The sequence below is a fragment of the Ailuropoda melanoleuca genome, chromosome 2 (genome assembly GCF_002007445.2).
Source record: "Ailuropoda melanoleuca isolate Jingjing chromosome 2, ASM200744v2, whole genome shotgun sequence".
Taxonomy (NCBI): Eukaryota; Metazoa; Chordata; class Mammalia; order Carnivora; family Ursidae; genus Ailuropoda; species Ailuropoda melanoleuca.
Window position 1 is genome coordinate 1,576,184 of NC_048219.1, and position 16,815 is coordinate 1,592,998.

Below are 16,815 nucleotides of genomic sequence, written 5' to 3' on the forward strand. Positions count from 1 at the left end.
TTGTTACATTGATTTTTCCATAAAAGCATTAAAAGATACAAATTTGACAAGGCAAGACACCTAAAAGCAGAAAAGAGAAATGTTTATTGTAGCATAGATACACACTAAGTAACTTCATATTCTATAATTAAAAGAATATAGGGATATGGTAAACTTTTATAATTAAAGCCTTTTTGTTCCTTTCTGCATTTTGATTCTTCTCCACTGCTTCAATGATGAAGAGCACATGAAGCTTGCACAATCACGCACAAAGCTCTAACCACATTGGCCTTTGGCAGTTGCTTGAACATGCCATGGTTCCACGTATTTACTATGACTTTACTCATGATGCTCCTTCTGGATAGAATGCTCTTTCTCTCTGCTCCATACCCATCCCTCCCTATAAACCTATTTTAACTCCTACTGGTACATCAGACCTGAGGGAAGCTTTCTCTGACATCCCTCTGTGTCAATTCTAGATAGTTCCTTTGTTAAATACTCTCTTAGAACTCCGCTCCTCTCTCCCATAGCATTTTTCTCAGTTTGTACATATATACACCTGAAGGCTGAGAGTGGAGATCCAGTGCCCACAATTCACTAGGTCGTCAGTGTGCACACAGTGAATAAATGAATGATCCAGACAATAAACATGCAGAGGACAGCTGTGCTATATTATTTACTACACACAAGATATTTTCATGCCCTATCTTGTTATGTTCCCCAAATACCTACCATAGATAAGAAAGCTACATGTCCCTAAAGCTAAAAGATCTGGAGTTTAGAGTTGGGAGAAGACATTTCAATTTGTCTTTGAATCCATTTAGAGACTATAATTAGGAAACATAGTTTAAATACTGAAACAAATTTGAAAGCTATAACAACGTTATAAGCAACCAGTATTACTTCAGAATTAAAATTTTAAGAGTGCTGAAAATTACCTTAAATTTAAACTATTTTTCATTCTTGCCGTCATCATCATCATGATACCTAGTACCTTTTGAAAAATCTATTTATCAGATAATGTTCTAAGTATTTACCTGTAATAACTTCTCATTTAATCTTCACCATAATTCTATAGGGGAGGTACATTTACTATCCCCATATAACAGATGAGGAAACAGAAACAGATAGGTTACATTCATGATAGTAATTTTTAAAGCATTATTGGAGCTGGTCCTCTAATCATACACATGCTAAACATGTACAAAAACCACAGAAGTTACCAAGATTAAGGTAACAAAAGACGATCTGATATTTCCTCTTAGGTTTGCCTTGCAGTGGCTCAATAATGTGAGAATTTTCATACATTTGAGGGCTCTACAAAGCACATGCACTCTAATGCACAGTGAGTTGTTATTTCGAGAACTTGTAAGAAATTCAGATTGCTTAATATACAGCAAGCTGCCCTCATTACCATCACACTTACTAGAGGAAGAGGAAAATTTACAAACTGTTGAAGAAAGGGATAACCTGGGAAATGAGAACGATGTTACAAAACTATGAAGATGCCCTTTAACCTCTGAAGACACCAGAGTGTGTTATTATCACACATTGATTCTGAAATCTACACAGGCACAAGGTTTCCTCTGCATTTTTCATTCCACATTTAAAGCCCAAATCTCCTATCTACATGCATCCTATCTACATGCATCAAGTCTCTCACCTGACTCCCGGGCCTTGTTTCGGTCAGCCTCAGCACTGTTCCTTTCCACGTCCATGCCTCCTGTAAGTTGTTTCACGGTCTCCAGCATCTCTCTGCGCTGCTCTTCTTGAGACTGATTGTCCAACAGGTCTTTGCTGCTGCTGCCCCTCATGAATGTATTGGGACGAGCTGCTGCAGATGGAAGGGGCTTGTCATTCTTCTCTCTGCCCATGCTTCCACGACTTAAAAGACAAAATACACTTTTCAGAAGAAAGAACACCCTTTCCCCTACATATTCAAATTATAAAATAACACTTAGACTTTCTAGAAGCATGGAGAGTAATTTTTCACACATAACTTCAAAGGTGTGTGGCACCAATTATACTTCAAACTGTATTTATATAAACAAGTAAAATCAATGCTTTCAAGAGAATGATAAGCATGCTTTTACTTTTTTCACAAATGTTAAAAGGGATACTACTTAAAATTTTAAAAGGCCAATGGCAACTCTTTTAGTTTTTAAAATTTTTTAAGAATAAAGACCGTGATGAATGTATGAGCTTAAAAAAGTGAGAGACAGAATACCAAACAAACATGGTATCATTATCTTACAAATTTACAGAATTTATTCAGAAACCTCAAATATAAGCAAAATATTTTGAGAAACCAGCAGAAGTAGTTTTTAAAAAAAAGATTTATTTATTTTAGAGAGAGAGAGAGAGACCACGCATGTGAGACTGAGAGTGCAGGAGGGAAGGGCAGAAGAAGAAGGAGTCCCAAGCTGACTCTGTGCTGAGCCTAATGTGGGGCTTAATCCCATGACCCTGAGATCACGACCTGAGCTGAAACCAAGAGCTGGACGCTTAACTGACTGCATCAGCCAGGCGCCCTGGAAGTAGTTTTTCAATGGCCAAAGTCACACATTTTATTTAAGAGAGAATCTTCCTATCTCCCTATTTACTCCCTATACACACAATTCTAATCAGCTGGGCAAATAGTTCCTTGGCCCATGGCAGATTAGGAGCAGCAAATTAAAAGGGAAAGAGGAGAAATGACTAGAGGCACAACAATGATCTAACCTCTGAAAGAACATACACAAGTACTCAAAATGCAGAGCCATCAGGGGAAATTTATGGCAGGGCAAAGAGCCACAAATACCTCAATAGCACAAATGATGCTTAATGGCAATCTGAGCCATCATTAAAAATTTAATTATGCTAAGTATATTTTGTTGCAGAAGACAAGGGAACAGTAACATAGTCTAGAAAGTCTACCTGGTCAAACTGATTACGATAATAAAAAAAAAAGTTTAAGAACTTAAAGCAACTTCAGCGCTAAAAGCACTTATAACAAAAATTTTGAGGGGTGGGGTGCCTGGGTGGCTTAGTCGTTAAGCGTCTGCCTTTGGCTCAGGTCATGATCCCAGGGTCCTGGGATTGAGCCCTGCATCAGGCTCCCTGCTCAGCAGGAAGCCTGCTTCTCCCTCTCCCACTTCCCCTGCTTGTGTTCCCTGTCACTCTCTCTGTCAAATAAATAAATAAAATCTTAAAAAAAAAAAATAAAAATAAAAAAAGAAATTTTTTTTTTTGAGGGGTGCCTAGCTGGTTCAGCTGATAGATTGTGTGACTCTTGATCTTGGGGTCATGAGTTCGAGCCCCATGTTGGATGTAGAGATTACCTAAATAAAATTTTAAAAATTTAAAATCTTAAAAAATAAAAAATGTTGTTTTCTGTCATTATTCTATAGGTCTTTATTCATTCTCTGTAAACCAACAGAATACTTCCCTGTATCAATAGTACAAAAATCAAAGTAGAAAAACAGTACAACACAGAGAATAGTGAGAAAAAAAAAAAGAGAGCCTCAAATATAACTTGAAGAACAGCATGACAGAAAAACATACAGATAGGGTAACATGCCCTTACATTCATGTGCTTCGGAGTGTTAGGTTAATCTAGAGAATACTGAGGCATTAGTTTAGCAAGCCCTCCACCAGCCTCCAGGGCTATTTGGGTGGGTCTGGTTTCTTAAGAAACAAACTATCAGAAACTTGCCAGGTACCCTGCTCTTCCTTTCTACCCCATCCCAAATCTACCACTCAATTATGTTCTTATCTTGGAAATTACAAAATGTGAAGAAGGAAAAGAAAATCAACCTTAGGGATAAAAGGTATCCATGCCACAAAGACGATTATCACAGTCTGTGCGGGCATTCGTGTGTGTGTGTGTGTGTGTGTGTGTGTGTAAACAGAGAGAGAGAATGATACAGAGGGAACAGACAATGACAAGTAGGTCAGTCCTGAGTTAACACGGAGTGGGCTTCTTACCTGGTTACAGTCCGACGGGAATCGAACTCTAGAGGTGTAGATGATGTAGAGCCTGAAGGTGCTGCAGGTTGCAAAGCAGAGAATCTGTTTAAACTGGAAGCACTTGACCGTAAGGCATCTATAGGTGTTGAGGATTGAGGGGAAAAAAAAATACAAATCACATGACTAAAATGCAGCTTTTTTTAAAAAAAGATTTTATTTATTTATTTGAGAGAGAGCATGAGCGGTGGGAAGGAGCAGAGAGGGAAAGGGAGTAGCAGACTCCCTGCTGAGCAGGATCCTGGGATCATGACCTGAGCCAAAGGCAGACGCTTAACCGACTGAGCCACCCAGGCGCCCCTCAAATGCAGCTTCTAATTCATCTGCCTCCCTTGGGAGGAAAGTGGATTGCTGGAGATTAGGTATTTCTAACAAGCCTAACAAGGTGATGTCAATCTCCTGGTCCACAGACGATACTTAGAAGCATAATGTTAGAAGGAATTTGTCTGAGGGATGGGGTAATTGGGTGATGGGCATTAAGGAGGGCACTTGATGTAATGAGCACTGGGTATTATATGCAACTGATGAGTCACTAAACTCTACCTTTGAAACTAATAATACACTACATGTTTATTAAATAATAAAAAAGAAGGAATTTGTCTGTAAAAAAAACCCCAAAACTTAGAAATTTTTGTTCATTACAACCATTTGCGGCTTAAAAAACATAATTAAATTATCCTAGGTAGGGAAGAGGGTGGGAGTGGTAGACAGGGGAGGGAGGCAAGCAAAAACAAAATACTGCACTTACAAAAGCTAACATAAATCCTATGTATTTATATCATGTAAAATTTACATGCGGGCTTAAGTGAATAACACAATTTTTTTTAAAGATTTTTTTTTTTTTTTTTTAAATTTGTCAGAGAGAAAGAGAGAGCACAAGCAGGGGGAGCAGCAGGCAGAGGGAGAAGCAGGCTCCGGGAGCCTGATGTGGAACTCTATCCGAGGACTCTGGGATCATGACCCGAGATGAAGGCAGATGCTTAACTGACTGAGCCACACAGGCATCCCAGTAACACAATTTTTTAAAATTTAAAGAATCAAAGGTCAAAATTACTTAATAGAAGGGGAAAATGGAAAGGAGGTTAACATTGAAGTTTTTTACTTTCCATTGGACCTCCTTAGCTTTAAAAAGATGTGTTTGTGATGATCTAAACATTTGAGTCGTAAGGTCAAATATCTCAAAATCTGACTTTTGATAAAAATTTTGAAAAATATTTCACTCTAATTCTTTTACAACTCCCTCTTATAATTCTTTTTCTTAGCAAAATGAGTTTTCTTTTTCATTTGGGTTACTAGTAATTTCTCTAATTATGAATTCGTGAATATCAACTTTAACAAAGGAACCTAAGAGACTAAAGTCTTAAATAGCCTAACTGAACTAAAAAAATTGTAAATATTTAAAACACCTAAGGATCCATAGTGAGAGGGATACCAGTAAATTTGGGCACACTTTGTCTAGAGATCTTTTCCTAAAACCATTATAAATGATTGTGGGAACGTGCTATAAGGAGAATACTGACAGACCACATCCAGGTTCCCGAGAAGGGACACTTCATACTTACCAGTCTCACTTGCCTTTGCTCCACCACTGCTGCCCTTTCCCCAACTGCCCAGCTGTGCTTTAGGTACCAGCTGAATTTTCTCATCAATCGTGGGCTGTAACATAAGTGAACACAAATCAATTACAGGAAACATTCTAGAATGGTTTGTCCTCTTTTACCATAAAGATTTATTTATTTCAGAGACGGCAGCGAGCATGCATGGGAGTGGTAGGGAGGGGCAGAGGGTGAGGGAAAAAGAGAATCTCAAGCAGACTCCCCACTGAGCACAGAGCCCAGTGAGGGGCTCCATCTCATCCACCTGAGTGGAATTCAAGAGTCAGCTGCTCAACTGACTGAGCCACCCAAGTGCCCCTAGAATGGCTTATCTTCTTTTTCCCTTCAGTGCAGTGAAAACCAACTCCGGCAAAAAAAAAAAAAAAAAAAAAAAAAAAAAAAAAAAAGTAGTCCTTGGAATGCCAACTTAAGAAATACAAACTGGAGAGCTGTTCACATTCACGTGGGATTGTGGTGGACCCTAAACTACTTTCTTGGACTCTAGCTTCCAAAAAACAGTTTGGAATCACTAGTCTGGAGAAAGCATTCAGGTCCCCTAAGATGGTACACCATTTGACTAAATGTAAGCCATGTTTAGTAATTCGTCCTGTCTAGTAATGCCCAGTGAAAATATAAATTTTGTATATTGCAAAATTAACTCATTAATCTCTTCACATTACTGTCAGAAAACAGGTCAGATGACACAAAGATTTCATATTTCAGCAAAGCCTAATAGGTGGGGGCTAAGGATGGAGAAGTGGAATGGCAGTATTCAATAAAAGGGAATAAGAAAAAAGTGAATATAGGATATTAGACAGGAAGTTAAGATGCCTAAGGTTTAGTCCCCCAAACACAACTTTAGCACAGGTCAATAGAATTAAAATGTAATACTATTAGAAAACACATACCACACAGTAAGCTGCAATGTAGCTCTTTGTAATAAAAGCGTTCATAAATTCTAATAGTGGGGCCTTGCTCTACCACATGGTTTCACACAAATCTCTCCCAGTTAACAATGCATTTGTTTAATGGTTTTGAACTTCTTCTAGGGTATTTAAGTAGAGTACCTATACTGTAACTATCTGAATATACACAAAATTTGTTAAAAAAAGAATTTACAAACTTGCAAAATATTAATAATGTTATAGTTTTAATACCAACACTATTCTTTTTTATAGCATCAAACAAGTATTATTATTAAGAACTGATATAATTTTCAAAGATGTTGGGGTTGATGTTGGGAGGGATTCTCTTAACGTAAGATTTTGGTTAAAATAGTCTCTTGCTAGAAACAGAAGTGGATGGGAATCAAAGCTGTATTCAGCAATGGAATCTCTGCACTGAGACACAAATAACCAGAAGAATGTACCAGAATCTTAGAGAACAGGATCCTTGTTAATTAAAATCAAGAGCGACCTAGAGATGGAATGTTCTATCCTGAAGCAATACTTTGACATGAAGATGAAAATGACATAGCCCATCTTCTTCCAATTTTCTCAAAGTCTTTTTCTTTCTGTCAGTTCTCTTCTTTCATTTGATGTTTCCACATTAGCTTTAGATTGCTATTAGTATCCTACTGGTGGGCTGCCAATTTTCAAAACTATGGAAAGTGTTATTACACAGGAAGGATCAAACTATACTTGCAAATGATTTGTAAACCTCACTGGGCTGTAGAAGCTTCCACTTTTGCAAAAGATAATGCCGCTTTCTCTGTGTTCTCCAAGATTTTCACCTGACTTACAGTGATCGACTTCTGCTGAAAACATCTGCTAAGAGAAACCTCTTTCCTCTTACTGCCCAAGGATTCTCAAGAGCGAGGAAGGTAGAATACAGTAAATCTTCATCACAGAATGATTTCTAGTAGTGGGTCTTCTGGGCTTTCTGATTTTAGGTCTTGGATATGGCAAACCATTAATTACTTTCAAGTTAGGCTTAAACAGGCAGTTGCTTCTTCCCCAGAGCTAAGGATACATTGTATAAAGCTTATAATCTATAGCTACTAAAGTATCTTTATGATCATCTCTCTTACAGTAAGCATCTCATAACTTTAAGAATTAAAAACTCGTCACTTCCCCCTTAGTAAACCCTCCAAGAAATGAGAAGAACTAACACTAGAACAAGTAGTAAGAATACACGGATCAATACTGACTTGTGGAAAAGCAAAGCATTAAAAAAAAAACACTCCCCTATAAAATCTGCAATATGGCTATTTTATAGGAGCAAGAAATAATTTTGAGAGTCATGTTCTCGGGCTGTTTAAGTTGTGTTTTAAATGTCATACTCACCTTAGTGATTTTAAGGAATTTTGAAGGGTCTAGTACTCGACTATTCTTGGCCCCTTGTACAGTGTTCCATCCACCTTCATCCACTCTCTGCACACCTGCAGGGAGAACAAAGTGAACCAGCCTCTCATCTGAATAATTATAATTATTCAGTTTGACAGTGAAAGAGTGAGCAGTATTTTCAACTCAGCAGTTCCAATGAAAGTCAAGGAAAAGGACAAAATAGATTGTTAAGGCACTGCTGACAGTCTCACATGCAGGACAACATGAAAATATCAGGTAGAAATACCATGAGAGCTGACCTAGGAGGAACTAACCGATGTAAGAGATTCAGTGCTAGGCACAGAAGGGCCAAATCTAGTGCTTACAGTGCATGATTAGAACACTTCAGGAGAAATCAGATGGAAATTATTTATTACAAAGTTTACTTCACTTAACAGTGTCAAATGACACAGTACACTTGGATTGTTACCCCAAAACCTGCTTCTCCAATCCATCAGCTGCTCAGGCAGAAACCCTTGATTCTTATTTCTCTCAGACTGACAGCAAACCTTGTCAGTTCAACCTTTACAATATATTTAGTGTCTTAACTCCTTCTTATTACTACCAACACTACCATTTTGGTTTTCATCAGCAACATTTGGTCGATTAGTATAAAAACATCTTCACTAGCTCCACTGTTTCCAACCTCAACTGTCTCTATCACGGCAGCCAGCATAACCCTAATTAAGTGTAAGTCAAGTCCTGTCACTCTCTACTCAAAACACTCCTGTTAATCTCTCCATCTCACTCAGACAAAAAAACCCAAATTACTTCTTTTTTTTTTTTTTAAAGATTTTATTTATTTATTTGACAGAGATAGAGACAGCCAGTGAGAGAGGGAACACAAGCAGGGGGAGTGGGAGAGGAAGAAGCAGGCTCATGGCGAAGAGCCTGACGTGGGGCTCGATCCCATAACGCCGGGATCACGCCGAGCCGAAGGCAGACGCTTAACCGCTGTGCCACCCAGGCGCCCCCCAAATTACTTCTAAATGGCCTACAAGCACTGAGTAATCCAGCTTCCTGCCTCTCAAACCCCATCTTCCACTATCCTCTCTCCCTAGGCTCTTTGCTTCAGCCACATTGGCCCCCTTGCTGTTCCCTGAAAAATGCTACTTCAGGTGCTTTTACTTACTATTCCTTTTGCCTAAAAACTTTTCCCCAGATACCCACATGGCTTAATTCCCCCATACTTGCTTCAGGTCTTCACTCAAATTTCAACTTAACAGGCACCCCAACTACCCTATTTAAAATTGCACCTTCACCCACCAAGCCTGGCACCACCCACACTTCCTCCCTCCCTCTCTGCTTTATCTTCTTCTCTAGAATAAAGTGATCTGACAAAATTACATATTTTATTTGAGCATTTATTGTCTGTCCCCCTGGTACGGTGTAAGCTGCATGAAGGAAGGGGTTTTGTCTTTCCTGTTAAGTGATGGGCACTTAATATTTATTGAATGTAAGACTACCAAACTGTCTATCCAAAAGCTGTTCTGATCCTCAAATACGTGATTTTCTTTGTGCTATCTGATATTACTGATCATGAAAAAACTTGTTTCTAGTTTGTTTCTTATATCCTAGTATTCCTTCCTCTCCAGTTGTTCTTTATTTGCACTTTTCCAAGAGTTCTTTTCTTCCTTTAGTCATCTGTGGACATCTTTCCATGGACTGGGCTTTCAATCTAGTTCAGTAATAAATAAAAGTCATTACATGAAAGGCACTGTACTAGGTTGTAGGGTGAGGAAGGTGAGGAAGTGTGGTGTCCCATGAAACTTAAAAGTACCCTTTCTTCCATGGAGGATTCATCTCTTCTAACTTCACTATGAGCTCTACTGTCTGTGATAAATAACAGTTAATGGTTGTTGAGTATTTACTATGTGCCAGTTGCTATGCTGAACACTTTACATATTATGCCTCACTTCATCTCACACAAATCCTAGGAACCATTACCCATTTTACAGATTAAGTGACTTGTTGCAAGGTCATACAGCTAGGATGTAGGAGAGCCGAAATTCAAACCCAGACAGTTTGGCTCCAGAGTCTATGGTCTCAACCTTTACACTTACATGACCCAGTAACTACCGTGCTCATGCAACAGCACAGTGGACAAACGAGCATTCCTATTTGGATGACCTTCTGCCTTCTCAAACTAAACAGGCTTATGAGAAGGACGATCATTTTCCTTCTAAAAAAGGTTTCCTCTTCCAATGTTCTTAAACTTAGTCAATGAACTTTGTTTTCTCTGGTGTAAAATGCCTCCTATTTCACCTTTCACATTTCCTCCATTTCTTCTTTTTATAATTATTGTTACCAGGATTTCAGCAAAGCAGCATTTCTGAATTCAGTGTACCCCTCCTTTGATTCATCGTGTGAAAAGCAACAGACTTGTTTTATTTACATACCACTAGCATGACATTATCCCTTTGTCTAAAAATTCACGATGGCTCCTTAATGTCTACCGTGTACGAAGTCAAAAGTTCTTAATCTGGTTCCATTCCTCCAGACAAACATTTTCTCATTGATTCTGAACGCTTAAAATATTGCTCCAATCAGGCTTGCCTATGCCTCTTTACAATATATGTTTATTTTAATTTCATGACTGAAATTATTCTTTTCCTTCCAAATATTTAGCATCCACCAGGACCCAGTTCAAGGGTGCCTTCCTCAAATAAAGATCTCTTCTAGTTTTCTTTCTTCTTCTCCTCTGAGTTTTAACAATCTTAATTGAGAATACATTTCATAACTGGTATTATCTTCTACTTGACAAATGTTCCCTTTATTAGTTTTGCCTTCCCAGATAAACTGTAAGCTTTCAGAGAAAAGAAACTAACACTTCTTTTATATCCCTCACCAATACTGACTATACAGAAGATGCTCAATAAAGTCTTGTTGATTACTGACTTTAAAGTAGTTAAAGAAACCATGTTGAGTCTTGCATTCTTGGTTTTTACTCAAAACCCAGTCACTAGGTGAAACTGCTTCACTTACCAATTACCACTCTATTCTTTGGTTTATTCTTTCTGATGTCATTTCACATCTAAATACAGAATTCTTAAATATCTGTCCTTCATCTCCCTAGTTTTCCTAACACCCCAGTGGACTCCACTCCTCACCTGTTCTTCTCTTCTCTTTGGTCATGAGCTGCTGGACCTTCCTTTGTTCTTCTTGTTCTTCTATTTTAGCCTCTTTGTGAATCTGTTCAATAGTTTTAGGCCCTTGATCTGCTCTTCGAGATACCCAATTGCACTATAAAAGGAGAAAACAACATTATCAGCTAGAAAATAAAAAATGAACATAATAAAATTTTGAAAATCTATTTTATACTTCTCACTGCTGGGAAAGTGTAAAAATATATTTAAAATCTGTACTACAGTACTTTTTTCATCTGCCTTACAGATGGCACCATGTGCAGGTTGAGATTGGAGACAAAGAATTAGTCTTGGGGCGCCTGGGTGGCTCAGTTGGTTAAGCATCAGACTCTTGATTTTGGCTCAGGTCATGATCTCAGATTTGTAAGATCAAGCCCCACATCAGTCTCTGTGCTCAGCGGGAAGTTGGCTTGAGATTCTCTTTCCCTCTCCCTCTTATTCCTGCATGCTCTATCTATCTCAAATAAATAAATCTTTAAAAAAAATTAAATTTGTGTCAATCAACCCTAACTACTGTATACTGAGCATTCCAATTGCCAATGAATAAAAAGACAGTGTGAAAGACTGATTCAAATGTATTTTTTTAAAGATTTATTTTTGTCAGAAAGAGAGAGCACAAGCCGGGGGGGGGTGGTTCAGGCAGAAAGAGAAGCAGGCTCCCTACCAAGCAAGGAGCCTGATGCGGGACATGATCCCAGGATCTGGGATCATGACCTGAGCTGAAAGCAGATGCCTAACCGACTGAGCCACCCAGGCAGCCCTCAAATGTATTCTTTAAAAAATTGTCTTGTATATTTGTGAGGAGGAGCCAGAAGAGGAATCAAGAAAGCTCAGGGGGGCGCCTGGGTGGCACAGTGGTTAAGCGTCTGCCTACAGCTCACGGGGTGGTCCTGGCGTTATGGGATCGAGCCCCACGTCAGGCTCCTCTGCTATGAGCCTGCTTCTTCCTCTCCCACTCCCCCTGCTTGTGTTCCCTCTCTCGCTGGCTGTCTCAATCTTTGTCAAATAAACAAATAAAATCTTAAAAAAAAAAAGGAAAGAAAGCTCAGGATTCTTTGGCCTTGTCTTAATCTGGGTTATTGGTACCTAACTCATATCACATTCCATGGGGGCTCTAAATCAAGAATGACTAGCATTTTTCTTCCTCCCAAATCCTGGTTCTAATATTCTGCACAAAGTGCCACCTTTCTGCCCTTTGGTTATCCTATTAAGGACAAGACAAGTTGTCTCATTACAATTATTCTTCTCCCTTTCCTTCTCAGCCATAATCCCAACATCTGATAGAAGTACAAGTAACTGAGGGCACAGGTGAAGAAGTTTTTTTACATTTATTTACGTTTGCTAGAGGCAATGATGGCAAATAGGTTCAAATCAGCACACAAATTCTGATCACCTGGTAGTGGCTCTGGTAAGAAGAAGAATCGTGAGGTCACATTTAACCGTTAACAAGATAAAGAACCATCACCAGTGCTAAGTGGTCTGGGTATAGGGCAGGGAAAAGTTAGGACCTGCATTCTCTTTCTCTAGGGGCAGCTGCAGTCAATAAGAAGAGAGAAAAGAGATAGGAGTGGTAAACACTGCACCTATTATGAGAAATGAGAAGCAGCCGCAGCAGAACAGGAGGATATACAGGAAAAACAACAGAGAAGAAACACCAACATCTCTTATGAGCTGGGCACTTTACAAAATCACCTCACTGAAGATTTATAACACATGTGCAAGGTAGGCAACACCCCCATTTTAGATAATAAATATGTAAGGCTCAGGGAAGTTAAATATAATCATTTTAAAGACGAGGACTCCTGATTATTTAGCACCCGAAAACTAAATTTAATTGACCACAGTTTGAATTCAGAATGACTAATTTAAAAAATGCAATGTGGCTAATTAGTGTAGAGAGAAAAATGTAAGAGGCACATATATATGCTTTGTATCCTTTCACACAACTCTTGTCGTAGAAGCATGTCAATTCAGTTCTGAAGTCCTTCCTGCAGCATTGTTTTTACACATGTACATACTAGGACATCCTCCCCAGTCCAATTTCTTAAAAAAGACTGGAGTAGTTGCCTTACATTTTCTACTTACCAGCCTTAGGTCTATCACATCCTGAAGCATGAATCGAATCCTAGATGAGGTTTTTCTTTCTTTCACAATTTTCTCCATCTGATTAAAATACTGGTCCATTCGTGGCTGCAAGGGACAAAATCATTCAGTATACCTGGCTGAGGAATTCAAGTGTAATTTTACCATACAAAATTTTTAAATGGCCTAGGAATACAACTTATAGCCAAAAGACAATGAGGTAGAATTAATTGAGCAATATGATGCCCCAAATAAAGGTCATGTATTCCAAGGGCTGTAGTCATGTGACAGGCAAAGAGAATACAAATGGAAGTGTCATGCTGCAGCCCCTGGAACCTTCCTTAAGAGAGAGGTGGCTGTGTCCTTTGCCCCTTTCCAACCTTCTCTGCTGAGAATGTAAGGACAAGGGCCACACCTTGGGGATGACAGAATGTTAAGCTGGAGGAAATGGACTGTTTATCACCTCTGAGCCAGCAGACCAGCCTCAGACTTCTCACCTCTGAACTTTATTTACATGAGTGAGAAATAAACCTCAATCTTGCATAAACCACTGATATTTGGGATTTTTTGTCACAAACATAATCTCAGCTGATTCAGATGTTATGGAACATTTCTGATATTATTTCTTCAAAGCACTTCTAATTTTCCTACCCCTTATTTGAAGAGCACCATGCTGTGTTTGAGTCACAATATTGTTAATGATTTCTTATATTATGGTTAGATAGCCCTGAGGTTAATTCGAGCATAAACTTAAGAAAACTACGAGGTCTTTACTTCCATGACACCCTCAGTTCTGACCCACAGTAGCTATTCTCCTCTTATTTCTGCTAACAATTTGCTATACATAAAAATGACCTGTGAAATGGTCATGCAGAAAAAGGAAAAGGGACAAATAATCTGAACAATTCACAAGTTGGCCTTTATATAATTTGGGTTCACTTCACTTCTTGCCATGATGGAAAGGTAGTAAGGAGCTCATTGGCCAAATACTGACAATGAGAAGGGCAAAAGAAGACAAAGAAGCAGCCTAGATTGCCGGGGTGAGATGGAACACTCCTGTTGATGGTTCTAGCTCTTTCGCGACTGACAGAGGCCACACTGGGTGCTTCTGAGACTAGAGTGCTCACCTTTGCCTTCTCGAAGTCCAGGTCTCTGCCGATGGTGGTGAGCAGACGGCACAGGCATTCCAGGGACTCCTCATCATGGTTCTTCAGCAGCTTCACCACACAGTCGTGCATGATGGCTTCCGTCAGCATCTTGAGTTTGAAGAGTTCCCCAATAAACTTGATGTTACCAATGGATCTCCGCCGGGCTTTGTCCTTAGCTTCTTCTAGTTCATCGTGAAGCCTTGTCCTCTCCTCTGGCTGTTGTATAAGGAAGAGTAATAGGAGCTTGATGAAGACAACCATACTGCACACAAGATGCTAAGACATACGCTCTGACTCATGGTCTTATCCCTTGTGGGAGTCAGGGACACTCTGAGAATCTGACAGCAACTACAGACCTGCTCTTCAGAAAACTGAACTACACCCAAAACTCTGCATCCATTTCAAGAGATTTCTGGAATACAGTGACCTCTCTGAAATATGGGTTCTGAATTCCTGTCTTAGAAGGTTGAGTTGCTCTAACAGGTGGCACTAAAAGGAATAAAGCAGTCCTCTAAACTTCAACATAATGTCTCCACACGAAAAAAGGGCCACAGTCATCTACTGAAGTAGCAGGGAGATGTAACCAGCTTCATGAAAATTCTATTCAGTAACACTCAGAGAGCACGAGCACACTGCCTTTCTGTGCAAATACTCACAGCACTGGCAGCCTCGAGTTCTTTCTGCTTCTTCTCAAAGACATCATCATCTGCTTTATCTTTTTCAAACTCCTTCTGGCAGCGGTTCAGTAGCAGCTTCCGGAAATTCACTGTGTTACCAGGTTTGTCTGCCATGGGCACTTTCAGCTGCATCCATACAGGAAAATGCAAAAGCATCAAGATTACTTACAACATTCATGATTCTCTCAAAATACTTATTTTCTTTACTGAACTACAGGTAATGCTGAATGAACTACAGGTAAACTTCTACAAGAGGTACACAATTTAGCTTTAGGCAGTTCATGTTTTAGTGGTAAGAGGTCTGCAATTTTATACAGAAAAGATATACATTCCTCTCATATAAATGTACTCTATCTTTATGGTTGGTTGTGCCTCTAGCTGACTTTGAAATCCATGTCTTATTATAACAACTACAATTCTGCCCTTATCTAGACCTTTGTAACTCTACAGGGTTTTACCTTTGTTTTATTGTAGGTACTTTGGTTTAAAGGAACAGATACAAATGACCTAAAGCATGGCCATAGGAAAACTGTTGTGGGTGAGATCCTTATTCTAGAAAAAAGCAGAAGGTGGGGAGGACAAATTTGAGGATTTTTGAGATATCTTGTCCGCAAGGGAATGTCATTAACACTGTGATGCTGGTACTAACCTTGACTATCAATGCACTATGTTTACTAATTATTTCTTTTTTTTTTTATTTTATTTTATATATTTTTTTTTTACTAATTATTTCTTATGTGCCCAAACAAAATATTAGTTTTCCAAAAGTTCACTCTAAAAAATGGCCACCTTAGAAACATTCTTCTGAAACACATGAAGACCCAGACTGGAGGTGATAGACCATGTGGAGACAAGATGCTTACAAGGTTTCCGTTCGAGTCTCAGAACTGCTTTCTAATAACAGTAATAGCTCCTATCTTCAAGGTTATGTGTAACCAAACACAGAGACGTTGTTGTACAAAAGTGGACTGGTGCACTGATTGACTAAAATTCACCATTTTACAGATGCAATCCCCCTAAGCACCATTTTGAACAGTTACTGAGTAACACAGCAGAACTGATTTTCTGGAATCACAAAGTGGCTCACAAAGTGGCTCCCAAAGTTCTGAAATGCATGGTCTTTGCCCTAAGTTTAATGGCAGAACTTGGTAAAAAACCAGAATGCATTGTATTTACACTCACAAAAGAGTTAATATTATCAACCAGAATGAACTTGGACAGCTGCTGATTACGGTTGAATGGCTAGAGAAACTTCTTGAGAACTGAGGACTACGACGCTATACTGGATTTGTGCTAGAACTGGCGGACACACTCTCCAACAGACGGCCTACAATACAGGAAAGACCATTTAACAGTCCAGGTTTTTTTTTTTAAGATTTTATTTTTAGGTGATTTTACACCCAACATGGGGCTCAAACTCACAACCCTGAGACCAAGAGTTGCTCACTCCACCGACTGAGCCAGCCAAGTGCCCCAACAAGTCCAGTTCTAATCAATCAAGAGAGCAAATGTTTCATTACATGTTGTTTTCAGCTGGAAATATTAACTCAGGAAGAGGGTAAGATCATCCAATATTTTTTCAACAAGCATAGAAAAGCTAACATGTCCTTATCTCCAAATTCAAGCCAAACAAATTCAAGTGACTATAGATAATTTCACAGTCAGGCCTACTCCACGATTGCACAGGAAGGCAGGCATTTAATCAGCCTTCAAGAAAAGAAATGCTACATGAAAGCAAAGGCTTTCCAAAAGAAAAGCCAAAAATGGACTCTATTTAGGACCCAGAACATACAACAACATACTACAAAAGAAAACCAGAAAGCATATCCATGAGCAAGGTGGTATATAACAGACCAACA

At 39.0% G+C, this 16,815-nt stretch overlaps 1 protein-coding gene across 28 annotated transcripts in view; it reads right to left on the reverse strand.

The window, feature by feature from the left end:
- EIF4G3 (eukaryotic translation initiation factor 4 gamma 3) overlaps nt 1–16,815 on the reverse strand; it is a 315,445-nt gene that overhangs the window by 36,556 nt on the left and 262,074 nt on the right. For 27 of the 28 annotated variants that reach the window (XM_034645782.1, XM_034645798.1, XM_019808886.2 and 24 more), the window contains 8 exons: nt 14,936–15,082; nt 14,259–14,495; nt 13,135–13,239; nt 11,014–11,146; nt 7,865–7,959; nt 5,547–5,640; nt 3,946–4,063; nt 1,643–1,863 (listed from right to left, as the gene is read on the reverse strand). In XM_034645782.1, the coding sequence (XP_034501673.1) occupies nt 1,643–1,863; nt 3,946–4,063; nt 5,547–5,640; nt 7,865–7,959; nt 11,014–11,146; nt 13,135–13,239; nt 14,259–14,495; nt 14,936–15,082 (1,150 nt within the window). Of the gene's footprint in view, nt 1–1,642; nt 1,864–3,945; nt 4,064–5,546; nt 5,641–7,864; nt 7,960–11,013; nt 11,147–13,134; nt 13,240–14,258; nt 14,496–14,935; nt 15,083–16,815 lie in introns of those variants that run through there. The other variant, XM_019808887.2, reaches the window with a different exon arrangement.